General features: G+C 46.8%; 1 protein-coding gene across 2 annotated transcripts in view; it reads right to left on the reverse strand.

Moving 5' to 3' along the window:
* ALS2 (alsin Rho guanine nucleotide exchange factor ALS2) overlaps positions 1–24070 on the reverse strand; it is a 1284778-nt gene that overhangs the window by 1200654 nt on the left and 60054 nt on the right. For both annotated transcript variants that reach the window (XM_078680222.1, XM_078680224.1), the window contains one exon: positions 13473–13560. In XM_078680222.1, coding sequence (XP_078536348.1) covers positions 13473–13492 — 20 coding nt within the window. In that variant the 5' untranslated portion in view covers positions 13493–13560. The remainder of the gene's footprint in view (positions 1–13472; positions 13561–24070) is intronic.

Genomic DNA, 24070 nt, shown 5'->3' on the forward strand with positions numbered 1-24070 from the left:
TGAATGGTGTCAATATGCCTTTCTTGCATGCCTCCATTAACAGCTGCAAGGGGCCCTGCGCCACTGTCGCCGAGAACTCTTGGCAAAACTCAAGCGAGAATCCATCTCCCCAAACCCTTGCCCTTGGGAGTGCCCGCAGTGCCTCGTGTAATTCTTCTAAGCTTAAATGGGCACCTAGTGACAACACCGCTATTGGAGGAGGCCCTCCAGAATCCAGTATATATCGATCCACCTTAATTGAGTGGTCTGCCGCGTGCACTTGTTGTAGGTTCAGTTGAATCATCTCTACTAGAAGACCTAGTGTTAACTTTTGTGCCTTGAGGTGAGACCAGAGGCATAGTTTGGGGCGGGGCCTGCTCTCTATGTAGTATAAATGCTAGTAGGCAGCCAGTCTTATCCCCCTCTCTGTGCAGGCGTTGTCTGTATTGCCAAAGAGTATATCTGTCTAGCCTAGCCCAGATATCATTAATGCATCTTTACGCTGCCTGCTTCAAGCAACTGGTATCCGGATGCAACTGTCCCTCCTCCTGCAACGAGGCCAAGGCCTCTTCTTTCCCAGGGAGTTCCCGCTGGAGCTGCCTGCAAACTCTGCAGGTCAATCCCATACATGTGCCCCCAACACTATCTTCAGAGCCTCCCATTTTGAAGCCCAACTAATCCTTACTCCCCTGTTAAAAGCCATGTAGGGTGACAACACTTGGGACAATGCCACTTGTCCAGTAGGGTCTCCCAGCATATTCATGGACAGCCTCCAGGCTCTAGCCTCCTGCTCAGGCTGACCCCATTTTACCACACAGCTGACCAGGCTGCTGTGGGTGTTGTGTGAAGGTGAATAGCATGTATATATCCATTGTGCTGGATTGCTCAGTAGCCAAACATTGTGTATATCCATGTCTCGCATCACCTCACGGAGTTGGTTTGTCATCAATGGTTTGGTACCTGTTCTAGGTGGGAGCCTATCCAATTCGGCATCCAATATGCAGTTAAAGTCTCCCAACCAAGGTAGGGGCACATCCATATCTTGTGTTCTCAACTCCTGCATGTTCTGATAAAACGTGGGGTCAACAGTATTTGAGGCGTATGTATTCAATATAGTTAATTCAAGCCCATCCAGGGTTCCCCTGAGTAGTACAAAGAGGTCACCCACATCAGTCTCCAGGTATGTTCGGGGAAAAGAGTACTCCGGGCGCCACCCCTATTGATGTGCCCCTGGCGCATGTCGAGAAGGAGGAACGAAACATCTGTCCCGCCATTTCTTAGCTAATCTTGTGGCTCCTGCATCATCAAGGTGCATTTCCTGCATGCATGCAATAGAGATATGATGTCTCTTTAAAAAGGTTAGCACTCTGTATCTCTTAGTGCATGTTTCTGACTCCCAGACGTTTCAGGTCAGGAGCTTAAGGTCAGTCCCCATCATAGTATAGAGCATGCATTAAACGTTGCTCATTCCACTGCTTTTTCCATGACTTATGATTGCTGAAGACTATGTATCCCAAACATGTAACACATAACCAACACATAACCAACTTCCCCCTACCAACCCATGGACAAATAGTGAAACTATTAATGCCCACCCTATACTTGTGCCAGGACGTGCACAGCTTCCCCTTAAGTCCAACAGAGACCGATTAGCCTCCCAACCCCAGCTGGCTCCCTGACTAGTCCTGATCCACCACATAAATCAGTGACGTCCACTAGTTAAACAGTGCAGTATCAAACATTATACAGTCATACACCACAAGCAGTAAGCATATCTCAATCCAGCCCCCTCAGCCCAAAAGCAGGAGAAGCAGCACCCCCAGCAGCCCATCATGCAAACCTGCATCTCTAGTAAAGTTATTGTTCTGAGTCAGTGTCCCAGCCACACACAGGCACTGCATCATAAAAGTAAGAATAAGTCCACATTCGTTACATGCTCACATATCTTCGATTCGGGTGCAAATTTTGTGCCAGAGTGTCTGGCACAATATCGAGCTTCGGGCTCAGAGTCATTGATGTGTCCCCAGCTACTGCCAGTGGTGGCATTGTATCTCTTTCAGGCCCCTGCGTTCCCACAGTTCCAAGTTGATTAGTACCATCTTCACTGACTGTAACCCTCCGTTGCCCCAGGACTGTGTGCGGCCCTCCTGCAGACAGGCTACTGTAACAGGTCCCCAACCGGGCATGGGTGCCCAGCTTTGGCACTGGTTGCTTGGGGAGGCAATGCATCTTCCCCATTCTCAAGCCATTCCCAAACTTCCTCTGGGGTCTCAAAAAAGTGTGCTCTTCCTTATGCCAGCACTTTCAGCTTAGCAAGGTACAGGAGCATGTACTGCAGTTGAGTGCCTGCAACCTCTGCATGACCCCAGGAATGACTTACACAGAACCTGTACCTGTTTAGTGTAGTCTGGTTATATGGTGATCTTACTGTAACCAAAACTAGGGGCCTGACGCTCACGAGTTGCGCACAGTATACAGTCTCTGTTACGATGGTTTAGGATCTTTGTTTTTATGGCCCTCGGCTGGGCCCGCGGCGGTGGCACGAGTGCCCTTTGTGGGGTCTCCATGACTATGAAATCTGTAGGCCCTATGGACGCATTTGAGTGCAGATCCATTTCTCCAGGAACTGTTCTGCGGACCCCTCCTCCACCCATTCCGGGAATCCTTTATCGAGAATATTGCTGCGTCTGGCGTGGCCCTCTGCGTCCTCTGCTCGACCCTCCAGGCCCTTAGTGGTTGTGGCTATTTGTTGCTTAAGAGTAACTACCTCTCCCTTCAGCTCCACGATTTCTTCCTCTGTAGTTGCGACTTCATCTGCTATTTTTTAGCAAATCAGCACACAGAAAACTTACATCTATCGACCCAGTTTTGATTTGGTGCTCCAATAATACACTAGAACCCTGAATGGCCGACAGCGGGTCTGCACGGGAAGGTTCCCCATTGCAGTCAACCTCCCCCTCATCATTGGAGCCCATTTGTCTCGTTATTCGTTGGGGGTGGGAGGGCTGGGGGATGGTGTTAATGGCTGCAGAACAGGCCGCTTTGTCCTTACACGGTGATGTATTGCGCCTTAGCTATTTTACACCAAGAATCTTTCAGAGGGGTAGGTGTGCACACCAAGCTGTCCCAGTGTGTGGGCCTGCACTCAAGTTAGCAGTTGTGTGATTCCCCGCACTAGCACCTGCACGCCCACCAGCTCCTTTTCTCCACAGTCTCTATGTGCATAGCTTCTGGGGCCGCTATGTGGAAAGCCCGCCGGGCTCTGTATGCACCCCCTGAGCCTCTGACCCATCCACTAGGTACAATGCATTAAAGGTACAATCCATGACCGTAGTTCCCTGATGGCAGGGGTTGCTGTTGGGAAGAGGGGGGTGGGGGGGTTACCGGCAAAGTCCAAGGCAGACCAAGGATATTCAGTATACTCTGGGCCCTGGGGATCCCCCCAGCTACCAGGTGGATAACAGATACGTCGCGCCCGAAGTCAATGACCAATGGGCTCCACCCAATGTCGATGGGCGCTCTATGCGGGGGCAATCTGTGTTTCACCAATGACATGGAGGGCACCGTCCTGCAGGCGAAGCTCGATGGGGCTACTCAGCCCTGTCACACGGACCGTCCAGGGATTGCGTGGCACTACCCCCTCACCTTTTGCTACGCTCGCTGGGATCAGCCTTGGTCCACCGCTCCTTTTTGTGGGCCAGCAGAGCCGGAGCCGCCCGGCTCTACCCCCTGCCGGAAACGTTTAGTCATCTCAGGGGCCGCAACACCACCACTTCCCATGCCCACCTCTCCTTGTTCGCCAATATCAGTCTGGCGGAGCTCTTCACCCTGGCCCCCGAGCCTTCGACAGCTCCAGCCGCAACATGGCACGGCTCAAGGCCTCGCACCACTGCCAGACAGGACGGGCAGTCAGCGCGATCGGACCCCCCGTGGCAGCAGCACTCCAGACCGCTGGCCACCCTGATGCCCACTACGGTTCGGGGACCTGGTGGCCCTCTCCCCAACTGGTGCTCCTACAATTATCCAAGATGCGAGGCAGGGGCTGGGTGCACTCCTTCAGCCGCCTATCACCTGATCGGCCTCAGCAACCGGCTCCGCTGGGCCCACCTCCCTTGGTGCTCCTCCGCCATCGGGCATCCACAGAGCCACGCATATCTCCACAGTGGTGATGGTCGAGTTCCCACCATGACCGGGGTCAGCGATCCGGCATTCCGCCCTGCAATTCAGGCAGCGTTACAGTCTCCGCCACAACCCAGGCCGCATTTGCAGGCCACTGCTCACAATGGCAGTCTCTCACTGCCCGGGGCACTTGTCTTTCGTCCGGATTCATAGGCGGCTTGGCTTCTGATGGCCATGGGCATTAGTTAGCACTGTTTGTGGGCTGTTTCTGGCAAGATTATTCAATCGAGCCATCTGGGAGCTCACCGGCTCACGTCCAGTCAGCCATCTTTCATTCTTGCATTCTTTTTTTGGTTTGGTTTGAAAACCAGATGGTTCTTTTCGTCCAGTACTAAACCTCAATCTCTGAACCACTAAGTCAGTGTGGAGCGTTTTTGCATGGTAACACTGCAGTCAATCAGTCCTCTGATCTAGAACTGCAACTTCCTGGACATTGGATTTAGAAGATGAGTATTTCCTTGTCCCAGTCTGCAAAACAAGGCAGCATTTTCTGAGGTTTGCAGTACAAGTACATTATTAGTTTCTGATTCTACCGTTTGGCAACATCCCCAAAAACTTTCACCAAGGAATAGGCCCCTGTGGTGGCGTATTTGCAACATAAAGGGATTGCCATCTTCCCCTACTTGGATGATTGTTTAATTTGTGCTCCTTCTCTTCCTCTGGCAGCAGTGGAGTCAACCACGTCTCCTTCAACAGATGGGGTTCAAGATGAATTTCCTCAAGTCTCACCTGAAACTCGTCCAGAGTATTCCATTTAAAGGGGAAATTTTCAACAAAGAGAACAGGGGGGTCTTAATTCCCCAGCACAGAAACAAGACGTCACAGTCAGCCTTGCAAACACTATTGCCAAGGGTAGCAGCACCGGTCAGGCTTAGGTTAAGAGTGCAGGGCGTGTTGGCTGCAACTACAACAGTAGTCCCCTGGGCTCGTTGATACCTCAAACCGTTAGTAAATCACCTTTTGAGTCTTTGGAGCTCACGGTCAGCCAATTTTAAATATGTAGTCCCGAGTCCTCAACCATTGTCCATGAGTTGAAATGGTGGCTCCCCATGCCAGGTCTAGAGAAGGGGATTCCATTCTACATGGTAACACAAAAGGGGGGCCAGAGAAGGTTTCAAGACAAGCAAGGGCAAACTCCCCTAATACAATGGACAAACCACAAAGGAGCCCTCGGGTCTAAAAAGGAAAGAAGGGTCAGCTGACGAAGAAGGCGTCCCTTTAAAGGATGGGTTGCCTCAGCCACCAGAGGTGGCATGCTTCATCATTGGGGAACCGTCTCACACCATGTCTCCAACCACTGTATTAAGGTTGGAGATGCGCCTGCACCTTAAGCACCAATGCCAAGGATAGCTGAGGCACTATACCAGACTACAGCAGGCACCACCAGTGAATACACCATCCTGCTTACCTTGGATCACTGGCCTTGTATTTAACCGTTTCTTGACACTTTCTTTTGTATATATCTCCTTCATGGCAGTATCTTAAAACTGGATCCTGAAGAAAGCCACAACACTGGCTAGGTCATTGGTTGAAACATGTTGATCTTATCACAGTACGACTGGGTCTGATGGTTCCCGTCATATCCTCCATATATTTTTAATCTTAGCACATGGTAGCCTGAATAACGACATGTGGTAAACCCTGCAGCTAGTTTTAACTCACTAAATCACTTGCACTGCGTCCCACACCACATCTTGTAAGCTCTCATTGGGTTTTCGTAATTACCCCTCCTTCATACAAACCCTCCATGAGTCCTCCCTCTCAGTGAGGGAGTCGTAGCCTGCACATTGACTAGGCCTCATGGTGCGAGAAGGTTCCCCAATGATGAAGCAAGCCACCTCTGGTGGGTGAGGGAAACTGCCCTTTAAAGGGATACCTTCTTCGTAAGCCAACACGTCTTTCCTTTTTTCCTTTTAAGACCCAAGGGTACTTTTGTGTTTTGTTATTTCAATTCTACATCCCATCTCCTATTTAGTTGACAGCAGATACCAGCTTGTGGAGTTGAAGTGCAACACTGGGGGAGGTGGAGTGCAAGGGACAATGGTCAGAGGAAGACTAGATTTGTTCCTCTAATTGGAGAGAACTTGCTGCAGTGGGGAAGGCAGTCCGGTGTTTTCATCTTCAGTTAAAAGGCAAGAACTTGGTAGTTTGAACAGGAAGTCATGCAGGCAGATGCTACCTGAACTGACAGGGAGGTGCAAGGAATCCTCAATTAAACAGGCTGGCGACTCATTTGTTCTTGGGCAGAGAGGAATATGAGCTTGATGAGAGCCGTATACATTCAGGGGGTGTTGAACATTTGTGCGGACAGTTTCAGTCGTAACCCCCCCCTCATCAGTGAGTAACCATCTGTCTCAGTCACTGTTCCATCAGATCTGCTAGCTACTCAGGACCCTCTGGATAGTCTTGTGTGCCTCTCCCCAGAATGTGTGACTTCCAGTATTGTGTGGGGAAGCGAATTGTCAACAGGCATGAGACTGGATTTCCTGTCAATTCCCTGGCCTCGGGCCTCTTGCATGCCCCCCCAATTTCCCTTCCCCCTGCTGATACTTCAGAAGATTCGGGAGGAAGGGTGTTAGTGATTTTGATACTTACCTTTTGACCAAGGTGCCAATGGTTTTCACTATTGTGGAGTCCTTTCAGATTCCGAAACATTCCAACCCCTCTTCCAATTTCCACTGATGCCACTGGAGCGGTTCCACCAACTAAAAGAAACAACCTAGAACTTGAAACAGTAGCCTTGCAGGAATCGGGTGTTCTTCCAAAGTAGTGGAAGATATTCAGATATTTAGTAAGGAATCTACACTTTCTTCGTATAAGAAGTGGGGTGTCTTTTCTAGATGGTGTACACTACAACAGAGGCGGCTCCTCCATGTGGGCTCAGGAGCATCGCACCACTACGTTCTCGCAGTGCCAGAAGCAGTAACATAAAATGGTATAAATACCATTTTATGTTACTGCTTCTTGCACTGCAAGAAGGCAGAAGGGTTTGGGTGGGGGCTGGTGGCCGGTCCTGCAACAAGGGAGGAGTGGCTAGCCCAATGTTGCGGGCCCTGCCTGTCGTGCGCACTCTGACATTGTCTCCATGAAGGCTGCATGCCTCCCCATATGCGCCTGGCTGGGCGCTGTATCCCACCAATCACCATTGCAACGTTGTGATTGGCTTAGGGGAAGGGAGGGAGGCTGCCTGCTTCCTTCGAGGAGCAGAGAAGCAGAGACAACGCAGGACCGGATCAGGCTGGCTAAGGTAAGTTTTTTTGGGTTTGTTTTAATAATGAAAATTAAACCTCAGTCACCCCCCCAGCCCCCACCTCCATCCGTAATGCTTGCGCTATCCCCGTGCCCTCTCTCACCCACGTGTCATGCAGGCCGCGACTGCACCACAAGGTTTCGATCCTTTTCAAATTCTTGAATTTGTACAATAAAGTTTCCTCAAGAATTAATCTCCTTCAACCATGACAAAGAATTGGACAAAGTAACCCCATTGGCTCTACGTTTGCTGAAATGTTTTAAGTTGCGTAAACCAGTTAAGGATATTTTCCTTCTTACATGCGATTTACCTATTGTCCTTAGACGTTCGCAACTACATCCCTTTGAACCTCTAGAAAAAGGCTTCTCCAACGAGTAGCTCATGAGCAACTGATAGCTCTCTTGCTACCCCTAAGTAGCTCTAGTATATAGTCCAATTTACTAAATGTAAGCTTTCGCTTGGCTGACTTATTATATGAATAAAAATCTGAAAAGTGTGCATCTGATACAAAAATCTGTGAATTTTCAGATCTCATAAGCTTAAGTTTGGAGAAAATAGTTGAATTTCCAAAATATATTTTCAGCTGATATTTAAATGATTAATCGTATGACATTGGTGGAGACATCACTAATGTTATTGCCTTGATGCCGTGGGCACTGCAGATATGGCTGCTACGTATTATCCTTGTAAAGGAATTTCAAACTGAAAGCCTTTTTACAATACTTCCAGCAAACCTACCTGATGCACTGAGGAGACCACTGCCGGTAATCTTGCATAGGATGCCCACCTATGTAATCTTGTCTGATGTGGTTATTATTACAACACTGATAATATTAGAAGCTCAGGATGATTTTCATTGAGCCTAAGTAGATCTTACAGAAAAGATTGCAGACCACTGCTTTAGAAGATACAGACATGGTAAGGGTATCAGAAAAAACTCCCTTATTAGTGGCATCATATCAGCCAGGCGTTTCAATGAACTGGTGTCTTTGATAATCCACTATCCATAGTTGTAGATTCTTACCAATAGACTAGTATGACGTCCTGATCCCAAGTTTATTCCAAACGTGATTTCAAAGTTTCATTTGCATTAGGAGATAATTCTCTCAGTCTTTCAAGAAAGGGATTGTAAGCAGCTTCTCTGTTTTCTAGATGTTGAAAGAGCCTTTTTACCTTATTTGCAAAACACTAAGAAGTTCTGACTACTGAATTAATCTTGGGTTCCTTTGGTGGTGTGAATAAAGCAAAAAAGATCCACAGAAAAGGTAGGTGCACTCCAAAAAAAGTCAGTTAAGCGGAAAGTTTTTTTTCAAAAGTTCTTCTCTTTATTCATGTTGGTTCTTTCGTAAAAACGGCACAGCCAACGAATTTCGTTCCCCTGGTACCACGGGAACTTCGTCAGGGCTTACACAAAATGCACCTAGGCACTTAAGACCTGCGACAGACATGTGAATGTCCTCACTAACCCGCGTCACCAAGGTTAGATCATCCTAGGCATTCAATTCTCACAACTAGTCCTGAGAATCAGCACAAGTGAAGGTCAGAAAACACCTGTCCTTATTTGAAAATCAAACGATAGGGTCCTCTTGATAAAGGGGTCCTCCTATTTCTTCAATACAGAATCAAATCAAAGAACTGCGGATTTAGAGACGGGGTTGTTCAGTGTTCACGAAATCACAGATAGTGGTCCAAGTTCATAGACAAACTTTTATCTGGCACTGTATTCAGACAAGAATTACGAAGTTCATGGGTAAAGTACCCCAAGTACTAGTGTACACTCCTTTTTGATAGGGGTCTAGAGAGATTTTAACGAGCCGGTATGCTATACGAGGAAGATCAGATTGTGCACTTTATGTAGAATCAAAGTCCCCCGAACTGCTATGTAATCCAAAAAAGCGCCACTCCCAATATAAGGCTGCGTACGTCCTGTCAGTAGGTAACACGTGTGCCAGATAAACCGCATCACCGCTACCTGTATTAGGGCGCAGTACTCCATAAAAGGCTCTGTGATTCCAAAAAAGGGGGGGGGGGGGCGCCGCTTCCAATATAAAGCGGCGTGCACCTTGTCAGTTGGTAGCCCGTATATTAAACGAACCGCATCCCGCCACCTGTAGTGAGGCGCAGTATTCCCTATGGTCTGATGTCCTTGCTAGACATTTGAAATTGAATTGGACAATTAAAACTAACGGAATCTATGTGCTTGACCTTGGTCTGCTGCTGTGTCTTTTGTACCTTAAAGTAAAAAAGATTGCACCTTCTACTCTGAGCAGATGGGTTTGTCAGGCTATTTGCCAGGTTTGCAAGTCTCTCGGTGAGGTTTCTCTTTCCAATATCGAGGGTCCCTTGACCAAGTCAGTTTTCACATCATGAGCAGACCCTGGTGGAGTTCCAATTAAAGAGTTCTACAGGGCAGTCACATGGGACTCCCATCATATTTTTGTTGATCATTGTCATCTTGATGTGATTCATTTTTACCATGAAGAATTTTGGTTCTTGTGTTGTTAAAGCAGCAATTAAGTAATTGTTGTGTGTAATAAACTATGAATATGCATCTCTGAAACGTTGTAGAATGTTCTTTCTCTTTGTTTGTGATTTTCTAACTACCTAAGGACTGGGACAAGGAGGTCCTATGAGGCAGTAATAAGATCATTACTTCCCGGTAAACTTCATTACTCCCATTAAGGTCCTCCTAGTCCACGTCAGACCCCGCTACCTCCTTCCCTTTTTGGTTTTCCACCTCTTCTTAACTTGATACTTACATGACTTGATGGGGAAAGGAGAAGTATTTAAAGGTGGGTTGGGTGTGTAGACATAGAAAACGGGACTAGCATGTATAAAGGCCTGTCTGGAAGAAGGACCACCCTTAGAATGTAAGGATTGGGGCGATTTGGACGATGAGGACCTTTAGCAGGGTAGTGAAGCTTATCAGTAAGTAATGATCTCATTTTCAAGCAGCAAACACTGTTGTTTGAGGGTGAGGAGGAACACACACACACCAGGCTTAATCAATCTCTAAGCCGGGCCGATCTGCCACAGACATCACAGGGTACCGCCCCCTCTTGCTACTCACCACGGAATATAAAATACTAAGTAAAATACTGGCACGCTGCTTACTCCCAATACCTGCATAAATGAGTTCACACGGACCACTGGGGCTTCATGCCAGCGTGCAGCATATCACTGAATATTAGAAGGCTATACCACATTATGGAGACCACCTCTGCAGGTTGCATCACACTAGATTTAATAACCTTCACTGAGACTTCATGGTCAAATCGCTGGGGATATTTGGCATACCACCGGAGTACCTGAAATGGGTTCAGCTACTGTACACAGCCCCCACAGCGCGGACCCGCACAGGGAACCACATCTCGGGCACATACCCAGTAGGCAGGGGCACTGGCCAAGGATACCCCCAGTCACCCTTGCTATTTGTGCTTGCGCTAAAACCCAGGCCATTAAACTGCAGGCAGAGGCAGGACAAAAGGTTATTAGGCTAGGAAACACCACGCATGTGATATCTGCATATGCAGACTATATAATCATATATATGCCAAGGACCTGTCCAATGACCAAGGGCTGGTACCGGGTATCTTCCGACAATTTGAACTAGTCTCTGGCCTAGCTATAAATGAGGCTAAGTCTCAAGCCTTCTTCTTTTGGCCTGGCGTATGCCCAGATATGATACAGTTTGATAGCTCTCTGACTGTAGCGCAGCACACATTCAAATATCTAGGCATCAATATTTATAGGGGCCAGAGGGATTTAATAGAGGGCAACCCGACTAGAGCGATAAGGGCGCTTTGCTCCCAAACAACCTTTTGGACCTCGCTGCCGTTATCCATAATGGGTCGGGTGGCGATATCCAAGATGGTGGTCCTCCCACGGATATTATATTTTTTTACAAGCCTCCCAGTGATAATCCTTACTCCCTTATTTAATGCACTTGGTAACGCTACTATCTGACTTGATCTGGGGGAATGGCCGTCGACGGGTGGGTCTAGCCAAACTGCAATTAGAGACAGATAAGGGGGATTGGGTGCACCTGGCCTCAGCACATACTCCTATGCAAGTCAACTACAATGGCTGTCATACTGGCTGGCAGGACGCAATTTGCACGAACTGGGATATACGGTTCAGGACATCAACCGCTGGGTCCTACACACCCTCCTACTGTCTCGCTCCAAGAACCCCCAGGATGCCCCGACGCTGGTACACACAGCACTTACGTACTGGAAGAAAGTACTACAATACACGCGCCAGCATTCCCGATACGCAGACAACACACCATTACTAGGTATTCCAACACCTACAGGCCTAATCACAAAACGGAACCCCTCCCCCCCAGCTGGTCTGAGGGAGGTGTCACCACAGTGAGTGTGCTCTTCAATGCCGGAGCTCTCATGGACCATGAGAACTTTGCTAGGGAAAACGGGGTCTCAGGCAACCTATACATGACACACGCAGCAATCTATTTAATGGGAGAAGAGCGTCACCTCACAAAATGGCTATATAAAGGCAACAGGGCACATGCTGGGATCTCACTCACTGACTTGCGTAACAGATGGTCCGGGGAACTTGAAAAGGAATTGACTGGTAAGGAATGGACCGCCCTGTTAGAATATCCCAAAAAGCTGTCACGTAACGCCAAGTTCAAGCTCATCCAGCATATGATCCTCCACAGGGCCTACCTCACCGCGTATGTTACCAGACACACAACACCACTGCCCAAGGTGCAGGGTGGAAAATGCTGACATCCTACACATGTTGTGGTCCTGCCCTGTGCTCACTGAATTCTGAGCGGGGGTCGTCCAGAGCATCAAAACTGCGACAGGCATTCCCACAGGAGAGATAGCCAGTAGCTGCATACTCAAGATGCATCGGCGCCCAAAGTCGCAAAAGATGCACTTACGCTTCATTGACCTAGCATTTCTTATAGCCAAGCGCGCTATAAGTATGCGGTGGAAATCGGCAAGGGCCCCGACAGTGTATGTGTGGCACAGGGAGGTGGTGGATGGGGTAGTGCGGCGAGTGCTGCCATAAGATGGGAAGAGGCCCGCTGTCTGCGCAAAACCCTGATATCAATGGACTGGGACCTTCTACTGGAGCCCTTCAACCTGCGCCCGTCCCTGCAGTAAGCGAGAAATACTTGCAAACCGGTCCTCAATCACCTGAATCCGACCCAAGAACAGCCAAAACGTGCAGCGCCATTACACACATTATACATGCCAAGCACGCCTTATATGGACAAAAGTGGGAACTAGGGCAAAACTAGACAACACCTATACCAGCCGGAGTAGAGCCAGTAGAGGTGGGGGGTTGGGAAGTTTAGGAGTTCTGTTTATGCACTTGCAAGCATGCCTAGTTAGTTATTTTCCTGATGCTACACAAGGAAAGCTTATGTAATGTATAATGCACGAAAAGGTACGCATTGCTTGTTAGTAGTAAAATATTGATGTTTGTACATGATGTAATGCACGCCACGCTACTATACCACAATCGTGTACCAAATGTACCTAAAACTATGTATGACTCGAGAAACCACGAAAAACCAATTACGTTTTTTGGGGGGTTTTTTAAACACACCAAGCTTAATGTGTGAATTTGTGGTCATCTTCGTGACGGAAGAGCAGGGAAAGAATGAGATTTTAAAAATGTCAGTGCCTCAGAGAGAAAATTACGAGAGGGCAAAAGTCACACATGTTGGGTGTTCCAAAACCTCCCGATTTCCCTTGAAGCCAATATTCGTAACTCTTTAAAGTCACAATCATTTGTGGATTCCAGGAGCGCCTTCATAAGTGGTGAAACGAAAACAAAGCAATTGATCACAACAAGAGATACAAAAATGCTCAAAATACTTGCATTTTAAAGGCACTCCTCCCCCCCCCCCCCCCGCACCTTTGTGAGGCATCCTCTCTTGCACATACAGGCACTAAGGAATGATTTCATAATTTTTCTACGCAACACCTCCTGATCTGAACACTTGTACAACAATGTTTGTAAATGAATTAGCTTCATTAATGGTTCACTACATATAGTCATTTGTAGAGATCAGTTTCCTTACCTTCTTTCCGGTGACTCCATTGGTCAGTGCTGAAGAACCATCATTGAATCTTACTGTTTATTATTAGTGAAGCAAACAGACCGGATACCTGAAATAATTGGGAAAAAATATTTTAATATGGTGTTTAATAATAGGGATTCGAACAGCTCACTGTTTTTGCAGGATCACACAGTTTGAAAAGGTGAACATTATAGGATTAGCCCTATTCTCTTATTCCAAAGTCAAATAACTGAACCTCAACTCTCCCAACAACCTCAACTCCGCCTTAAAACAATTATATACTCATTTACTTCATACCAGCCTGAAGAGGGTCAGAGACAGAGGATACTGAAACCCTACATTGGATTCCCAACAATCAAAAAAAAAAATAATTCCCGATAGGCATGAAGCCGTACCACGCACAACCAATATAACACGACCAGTCCATAGGAATGGAGATCGAGAGTACTAATTTTAAAAACAGAAAGTATGAATGGAATATCTCACCGCCCAAAAAGAATATTACAAGACACTGAACGTTAAGTAAACCAAGGCAAACATACTGAGCAGTTAATACCATTGGGGTAACACCCCCCTCCCCCACTCCCCCTGAGCGGGGGCGGAGGGGGGCGAGCTGCAGGGGGGCTCCTCGCCCTAGTCTGAGAGGTCATGATTGAGTCTGAGGTGGCGGGGGGGGGGGGGGGGGGGCAATGTACCTTGCAGGGGAACCCCTTGAGTTTCGTTACGCCACTGGTTAACGCGAAAATAATGAAATCCAGAGGCCACGTGACGATAAGCACGAGAGGTTCACCCGCCGCGATGACCTATAGGAAGTAGAGAGGGGCAACCTCCTGCACGTGACAACAGAATTGTGCTGTCTACGTCTTCACAGCTAAATGCCCGCAGCTTTTTACGCGACAGGAACTTCACACAGCGAAATGCCATTTCTGGAGGTTTCCCGTCCCCGAAGCATTATACAAATCAAGACAGGCACACAGAGGCAGGGAGTGGGAAGTCGCAAGGAAAAATGTCAACTATTTTCGCACTGAGATGACAAACAATCCCGTGACTCTCGGGTGAGCCGGGCCCATCGTAGACCTCACCGAGTAGAATCAGCCCACGCCTGTTGCACTGAATCAGACATGCCAACCCTCCCGATTCAGGCGTGAGACTACCGATTTGAAGGCTAGTCTCCCGCCTCCCGATTCCTGCAAGCAAAAACCCGATTCCTCGGGGTTTGTTGACAGGGCTTAGTATTGTGTGAAGTGCTAATTTTTCCAGCAATAGTCAAAGTGGCCATGGAGGGGCTCTCGATGGGGTGAAAAAACAACAAAGGGTCATTAACAAGGCAATTGTCTTTTGAAGACCTGTGAAGTAAGGGGGGGGGCGTGTGTGTGCACAGGAAGCTGTTTTCGGCTGGGGTGTCACACAGGGGCGGGGGGGGGGAGGGGGGGACAACACTTGCATCACCCTCTCAGCCTGCCATTGCGCTCCATGCTTGTAAAAGGTAAGAAAAAAAACGTACATTTGTGTTTCAAATGTCCAATCCTGCAGCAGCACACTTCCAAAGCCCATACACGCCAGTAACCCAATTTGAAGCCCCATTCTCCCGATTTTAAAAAAAAATCTCCCTCTTTGCTCTTCTGAAATGTTGGCATGTATGCTGAATAGTTTTCCTCTCTTAACAGAAGTTCTTCTGCAGCGCTGCCAGGGGACCAAACTGCAGAGAGCTGCCAGCGTGCAAATACTGACAAATATACATGGTGTCTGTGGCAAGGACCAAGGCATGGCAGCCATGGGCGTCCGCAGGGGAGGGCAAGGGGGAGCGCTTGCCCCCCCCCCCTGGATCGCCGGTCCCAGGACTTTGACGGACGCCTATGGTCTGTAATTTTCACCGTTACAACAGGCTGTTCTCCTGCGAGAAGCCCCAGGAGTTTAAATGCTCTCTCACTAGGGGCCTCTCACACTTCTGTTTGAACTCTAGAGGCTGCAGCAGCCCCTCCCCGACCTCGAGCAGACTGTGGACAGGCCCATTGTCATTCTGTCTGCTGCTGATCATCACATAAAGAATGACAATGGGCCGTCTGCCTTTAACTTGCCTTGAAGGCGGGTGATAAAGTTAAAATGTTGCCCCCCCCCCCCTTGAAGGCGAGTGATGAAGTAAAAATTGTGCCCCCCCCCCCCTGGAAACATTTCTGCGGACGCCCATGATGGCAACGGTTCTTTACCTGGGGTCTGCAGACCACTGGAGTCCACAGCGCCTACTCAGGGGGACAGCAACAGTCTAGAAAATGGTATCGAGTATGCAGATTAATAGAGTATGTTTACATAAAAAGCATAAGCTAAATTTGCAAGATATAAAACGCCCCGTAAACGTGAAACAATTTGAAACTGGATGCTGAAAATAAAGTTCCTATCAGTTTAATTTGTGGGAGGTGGGCAGCACAGGTACAACACAGAACCAAGTATGGACAAACTGGTGGCCCAACATGAAGCACTGGTTGCACCGACAAAAAGCATGCAATAGGAGCAAAACAAAAAGTGATATGCTGGAGTCTGGCATATTGCTTTGCCTTTTATAATTTCGATTTTTGTATATTTACCTGACAAGGTAGGTATAAATAGGTTTGAACCTTAAAACCAGTCGTGACGCCAGGCCTGACACAACACTTTAGAGCAGCACATAACTTTCGTATAGGTGCATATATTCCATACCTCTTGACCCTTTTGGGTATTGAAGGAGGGCGAGATTAGTAGTTTTGCCAATGGAGATGATCGAAGTTGTGGATACCATTGATATCTATGGAGGACATTTTGCTTGTTGGACGTAGGAAATTATACCAAGGAGGGTGACACCATCCAAATGAGGGTGAGTACAGAGGGATGACATGTTTTGGAGGGTGCCCCGATCTAAAAGCCTTGAATCATTTCATTTCTTTTCAGAGCAGTTTTTAAAAATTACTGCTCTTTAGTCAATAGATTTGTAAAAGTATGTGGTAAAATAATTTAAAGTGTGGAAGGAGAAAGATATAGCCTGCAGGATAATACAAGATGGCTGATGCCATCAGATAATCCAGAACTGGGTGCCCACTTACAGGAGGCTTTTGGACGTCCTGCCGATCCTCTGACCCACCTCAAGACTGCAGTAAAAGTCAGTACACAGGCAGGTGTACCCAAACTGGAATGTAGTGCAGGCCAGTGCTACCTAGTATACGCCCATGCAGAGAAGGTGGCAAGGAGGATGAGTGGGCATGGAGGGAGCAGGTGCCAGACAACACTTGGGTTAACTTTACAATGGTGGATTATATTTCCTGGGTGGAGTAGGAATTGGTCCTACAGATGCGGCCAGTGGGGACCGCACATCATGCCCAGAGTGCTGACCTCCCCACCCCTTAATCCCCAAAAAACCCCACAAGAAATGAGGTAATGATAAGAAAAAAATCAGAATCAATGGGGGATAAGAAGTGTAGGGAAATGTCATTCAACAAGAAGTGAGAGGCCAATAAACTCCAGTAGGAAATGTTTACTTGCAACTAAAAGGGTGTTCCACATATGAACATGAGCACAAGTTCTCTAACCTGACGGTCCCCAAACTAGACTCCCCTGACTCACTGCTGCCAGCTGCTGGGGAGCCTATAGGATCATTCCTCTACAATCTAGAACAAAAGATTGAAAGAACCCTCGATCTAACTCCAATCTCATTGTGGCTCCTAGAGTCTCCACGGCCTCACACAATGAAAGCTGAATATTTTATCTGCAATAGTAGTACAGACACGACCACTGAGAATCCATCTCAGTTGAAGACAAACATCGCCACCAACAAAGCACTCCTGTGGCAATCAACTAAGATGGAACTACAGATAGACCTCCTACAGGCAATAGCCGGGCGTTTGGCAGATATAAGCTGCAAGGTGGAGGCCCTGGCTAATAGGATCTCCCAACACGAGCTTTCCAATCAGGGGGCCTGCTCCTGTCATTGCTCAGTCCTCATCGAGAAATGGGATTCTCTGCCCGAGTTTCTAGCTGAAATTATGGAAATAGCGAAAGGGAGAACCGCGGCACCAACGATAACCAACAAAGAAGAGCGAGCAAAGCACAACAGTCATTCTCCGAAGGAGACACAGCCACCGTGGGCTCCATCGGGGAAGGACATAGCCGACAACGGCAAAATCGCGGAGCACACGTCCACCAAGTTAGATACCAGCCCCTCACTACCCACAGCCCGGCAAAGCCCAAATAATAGGGACAGCGAAGTCTTCGGAACAGTTAGGCAGGAAGACTTGTCAGGCATAGCAGACATACAGAATCCCCCCCTATCAAGGTGAGCAAAAAAGAAGCTAAAAAAGCAACAGAAAAAAACAAAGCTAAAAGTGAGACAGCCACAACTATTGAAATCCAAGCAACCACCTTTGAAAGAGGGAACAAAAGCAACCCAGCTTCACCCAATATTCACAGACAAAAACTGGGGCAAAAGGATTCCCCCAGTCCCCTCCCCACAGAAAGAGCAACACAAACAAACCATAATATTAAGTACCTCGAGCACAAAGGGTGAAAAGCTACCAGCAATGCAAAGCATCCCTACGGCAAACCAGCCAACGGCCGGAATAAGCCCATCAGTCACAAAACGGCCCACAAAGTCATCTCCGGCTAAACCTGTGTTACGCGCGGCCAATTTTCACATATCTCAATTGAGTATTCACCCTTCTACTAGTTCCAACGACGATCAACACATCAGGCGGCAAGGAGGCCCTCCTCCAACCCCTCAAGGAAGTGACAGGTCAGCGACCACCCCAGTAGAACCAGCTACACAAATGGGAGCCGAGGCTCACCTCGAGAGTGCACCAGCAGTCGTTTATGAGGTGGTTCTGACTCCGAGATTTTGCTGCAAGGGAAATCACGACATCTTGAACCGGAGCAACCTTCTACATCTCTTTAAACATCTAGACACCCTGGACAAGACACAAACAGGGGATATAGAATGGGTGAAATTCGAGTCTTTGAATGGCGCACCCATGGCGACTCTACTGTGGTGGGATTGAAGAATAAAGAAACACAACAAGCCATTGAGAAAAATTCCATCATACTCGCGGAGTGGGGCATCGAAGTTCAGACAATATCGCCTCCAAAATATCCACTCGTCCTGGCTCCGGACAGCGGGAGAAAGGCCACTCGATCGGTCCTGCAAGGGACAACCAGCTTGGGATCCTCAAACAGAAGCCAGACTGGTCAAAGGGTCCCATCGGGAATTATAATCGTATGTGAAAACAATCAACGAGTCATACCATCTCTCCTATCCCTGTGCAAAAGGGAACCGCAAGCTGGAGGACACAGCATTCCTAACCGCCACAACTGCGAGCCCCTCAGAGGGGATGCCAGGCTCGGAAACAGCGTGAAAACACAACTAACCGTAATCTCCTGGAACATAGCAGGGATTAGCAAAATTGGTAACAACGAAAACCTAAAGCAGTTCCTGGAAAGTGGAGACATAATCTGTCTCCAAGAAACCTGGGCCTTGACTTCTACCCCTCTGGCAGGGTATTATGAATTCCATATACCAGCAACGAAAAGGAACATTTTTGGTCGCCCCGCAGGCGGTTTGTCAATTTTCATAAAATATGAGTGTGCCCTTGTTGCTACTGCCATCAATGTGAACTCCCTTGGTCAACAAGCGCTTCAAATAAGAGGTTTGAGCTTCACTAAACATCCATTTCATTTGCTGGTACTAAACTGTTACATCAACCCAGCGCAGACCCTAATGAGAGATCAGTTGCAGGCACTGGCACAAAACCTGGAGGACTTGCTAAATAAATATAAAACACACCAGGTCATTTTAGCTGTGGACTTTAATTTAAAAGACCTAGACAAATTGGTAAGCCTTCCTCGGGGATCAGGAAGGGCGGCTCCTCTGCATGACCTTTTCCTCAGTTACAAATTAACATCAACTTATGCACTGAAAAAACCCGATAGAATGCCTGGCAACCTCAGCCCACTTTTTGGAACGTGTCCAGAATTGATTAAATCATGATAAGCGGAGAATTGGCGGATAGAATGACTGACTTTGAAGTCGAGAATCGTCAGGAAAGCGATCACAGGCCACTAAGAGCAATATTCCAGCTGGTCATCCCGTCCGCAACCCCCTACCAATCCATTGGGGAGAGAAACACAGTGTCCTGCGGAGGATCAAGTGGATCAAGTGGTCGGATACGACAGAAGGGAAACTACAAACATGGTTGGCCCAGGCACAGGAAGGGAGTCTGCTCGCAGTGGAACCGTCCATAACAGGATGGGAGCAAATCATTGAGAATCTACAAAACAAGCTCGGGAACCCCACTCCACAAAAAAAACCTAAGATAAATGAGCAACTCAGCAGAAGAAATAGCTGCCCCCAGGACCTACGAGAGCTTAAAAAACTTCTACGTAAGGCTCTCGTAGCAAAGAAAAGAGGGGGCAGCCAAATAGAGGGGCCACCGATATCCGCACTGCGGACCTCCATAAGGAAGAAGCAATGGGAACTCAAAAAAGCCAACACGGAAAGTAAATGGCTTAAAGTTTTTACCCTTCTGAAACAAAAGAACTCGGCACGACTCTGGAAATACATCAACCAGCTGAGCAACCGAGGACCAGCGACAGAAAACGGGGTGGCAGAAAAAGAGTGGACTCAATATGTGAAACAGCTATATGCAACAGTCTCCAGTAACGAAGTCCCACCGTTGGTCAAGGCAGAGTCTACCGAGGAAGCCCCACAGACTAGTACATACCCAGAAGTCGTGACTTCGAGCCCAGCTAATATCCCAAGGGGTAACAGCTCCCCGGCCGATGCTGACGATACCTTATCAACCTGGACCAACACCCGACAGGTCATTAAAACCATCAAGCGCATGAGGAATGACGGCGCTGGCTTTCAAACATGCACCTGAGTTCTGGGCTGCACTCTTAACTCCGCTCTTCAATCACACCTACTTGACTGCCGCTACCCCCGACTCGTGGAGGGGCTCTATACTATTTCCAATCTTCAAAAAAGGTGACCGTCTACAGCCGTCAAACTACAGGCTCATTGCCCTGCTCGATCTGGAGGCCAAGGCCAACGCACGCCTGCTACTCAACGACCTAGAAAAATGGGCAGAAGAGGAAAATATAATACCCACGTACCAGACTGGCTATAGGTCTAAGGCATCTACTATGGATAACGTCCTGGCGCTATCATATCTCTCCGCCCAGGCAACCTCGAAGAATCATCCCCCACTATTCTGCTGCTTTGTAGACTATAGCACAGCGTTCGACAAAGTGGACAGAAAATGCCTATGGTGGAAATTAGGAAAGCGGGGGATACCACCAAAACTTCTTAAGGCAATCATGTCACTATATGAGGCCGACGGGGTGCGGGTCAAAACAAGCGCTCGGACAGTTTCCTCCAAATTAGCTACAGTAAATGTCCTGAAACAAGGGTGTGTCCTGGGTCCCATCCTTTTTAATTTATACACTGCGTACCTGGGAGAGGCCCTAAAAGGTGCCAGCCTAGTAGCCCCCAGACTAGGAAGAGTGAGGCTACTGGTTCTACGGTACGCCGATGACACGGCTATAATGGATCACACGAAGATTGGCCTACAAAGAGCATTAACGGCCCTAAACAGTTTTAACATCGCCAATAGTTTAACAGTCAACCAAGGGAAAACAAAGGACTATTCTATTTATGAGGCGGACCACGCTTGGAATAGCAGACTTCAATCCCACGTGGGCTTATAGAGGGGACTCCAAAACCTGCAGGCTGTGTACCTACACAAGGGAATCCTGGCTGCATCCTCTCTGCTGCTGTTCTCATCTCAACAATGAACGCCGGCGATTGTTGCATCGATTTGCCTCAATCAGAACATAACAACATGCTTGGAAGCATCGGCCTTGTGCCTGTCAACCACCAATACAATGACTCTAGCAAGATCGGCAAAATTTGTTCATCAAATCAGGCTAGCCCTAAAAGCCAATAATGAGAGCATTCGAACACTTGGGAAGTCCACTGCAAAGGCCATGGATCAAAGCTGAAGTGATCTCATTAGGTAGTATCATCGACAGTGCCATTTGTACGTCCTCCAAAGAAAGAAACACCTGTGGCAAAAACTAACTCCAGGCATATAAGGCCGGGAAAAGCCCAGTGTAATAGGCCCTAGTCAGGGGCTGCCTGATCTTTTTATTGCATTTGTTTTAAACTGTTCTTAATCAGTACTGGACTACATACTTTTATAAGCAAAGAAGTTTACAATTACTGTTCTATGTACTTTCTCCTTTTACTGTAAAGATTTTAATTGTACAGTTAATAAAAAACTTCAAACTTCACATATTACTGAATCACAATATGCAGTTATCTTTTCACACGGTGTCCGAATGCAGTTGTTGTTTATTAAATATGACAAAGCTAATTTTTAATATGATATTTGCTTAGGTTTATCTACTGGTGAAACTAGATGACGGTCAAATATGATTTAATATGTACATTCTGAGAATCTTAAAAGGGCGTACTATCACCCTGATACATATTTAAGAATTCACTGTACAAACAATTAGAAAAATACAAGACTTAACTGTATGGTTTATTTAAAGGTTTAGAACCAGCGAAGGCATTACAGGGCAGGCTATCTTTCTGTAGAAATAATGACAGCTTCAGACGATATTCAAGTTACAGACCCAACAGAAATAACAACCATGGTCAAAATATTATCCAGTATCCTAACAAACTGGTTTAGTTATCTAGAGCAGTGCTTTGTAAAAATGGGTAGTAACTATTCAAACAAGTAGGCTTTCCAAAGCGAATACTATGCACATTTATGCCTCCTTTTATGTCCAATGAGAGAATCTCATTCGTGGACAGGGATTCCTATAGTCGGCTACAATCAAGTGATCTCATTATATGAAGATATGTATGAGATATATTGATAACACTTTACATGACGGCTCAGAGAGGGCGAGGCTAGAATACGAATGAGTTTGTTTACACTCTCTTTAGTGCCATTGAATAAGAATGGATAAAACGGGTATATTCCTCTTATTTCGACACAATAGTTTAAAAACCTCGGAATAAAAATGTATCATTATACTCCATGTTTTTAAAGCACCACGTCATACAAAAATAATTTACCCAGAGAGGATATTGTTTTGAACAAGCATACTTCTGCCATACATGAGCCATGTAATAACTAGAAGTATACTATTCCCCGACTAGCAAATGTTCATACTGTGCATGGACTGGGATAAACTGGTAGTCTAATTGCATTTGGACAAATAAGTTTCATAGCATAAGAATAGCCACTTAAAAACTATCTTATAACAGAGCAGGACAGGGAGTCACCGACTTTCTGAGCTGCAACCATGCAGACCAAGCAAAGTATGAAATTTGCAGGAATAATGGATGTTTTTCAAAGTGCAGCTAGAGAAGCTGCGTCCAAAGGTCACAGATGAGATCCAAAGGTCACAGATGAGACTGCAGAGTTTGATTCTAACAGTCTACAAGGATTGCTATAGCATAAACAAGGAGCTGAGGCATCCATCTTAATATCTAATGGACATAGAGAGATTTTCCCAATGGGTGATATGGAAGAACTTTACCAGCTTTGAAATGAGTGACCGTAAATAATTCAATAGCACTAACTGGTATCCATTGTATAGCTAATGCTGGAGTAGGGAGATTGAGAGACTTATACAGAAATGTGCGCTCAGTGTTGGGCAATTTCTAGCATATTCAAAATTGGAAGTTATTACAGTAGTTATAAACAGCCAAGCAATCACAAATATCAGCACTATTAAGAAGATGCTTGAATCTGAGCCAAATGAAAATAAGTCTGCAATGCTTTGTTGATGAGGTTTCTAATAGTTCATTAATGGAAGCAAGTAGATTAAAGCATTGAATCAATCGTACCAGTTAGGGCTACACAGTATGTGAAAAAGTGTTCTCATGAGCATATTGCAAGTTAATACAATCGGTATGGCACACAGAAGCGAACATATATAAGGAATCATCATTTTCTAACTGCTTCAGGTGTCGAAGTATAAATCATATAAGCTGCTTCTGATTTACTGACCATATCATGGGTTTTAAAGGTGGGCGCAGCTTGGATTTGATTAATTCTTGGTAGAAAATACCAACAATATCAGATGTAGGCTTATTGATTTGGCCCTATTGCTGCTCAAGTGATTGACTGCTAGACATTGGTTAAGAGAAAAGACCCCAACACTTCAGTCGGCACAAGCAGTTTGTCAAATGAGTCGGAGTAAAGGAATCATTAGTGAGGCAGCAGACGGTCAAAGGAGAAATCCTTTGGCTTCCTGACAGATGTCTCTAGTACAGAGTCTGTGAAACATCCCAATGTGAAGGGAATGAAGGGGCTAGAACAAGGCAGCCTAGAAGCTATGAAAATCTTAAATTCCTCATTATAGAGGATGTCATCTTTACGTTTTATGAGACATAGCATAGTCTGGTCGCTCAGTGGACTAATGCATCCATAGCAGGGGCCTGTTTTTGACCTAATGGACACAGATTCAAATCCCTGCGGGTCCACTCAGCCTTTCATCCATCTGAGGTTGATAAAATGAGTACCATTGAGTTGGGTAACAATAAACATCTGTTATTCAGC

The sequence above is a fragment of the Lissotriton helveticus genome, chromosome 3_1 (genome assembly GCF_964261635.1).
Source record: "Lissotriton helveticus chromosome 3_1, aLisHel1.1, whole genome shotgun sequence".
NCBI classification, from domain to species: Eukaryota; Metazoa; Chordata; class Amphibia; order Caudata; family Salamandridae; genus Lissotriton; species Lissotriton helveticus.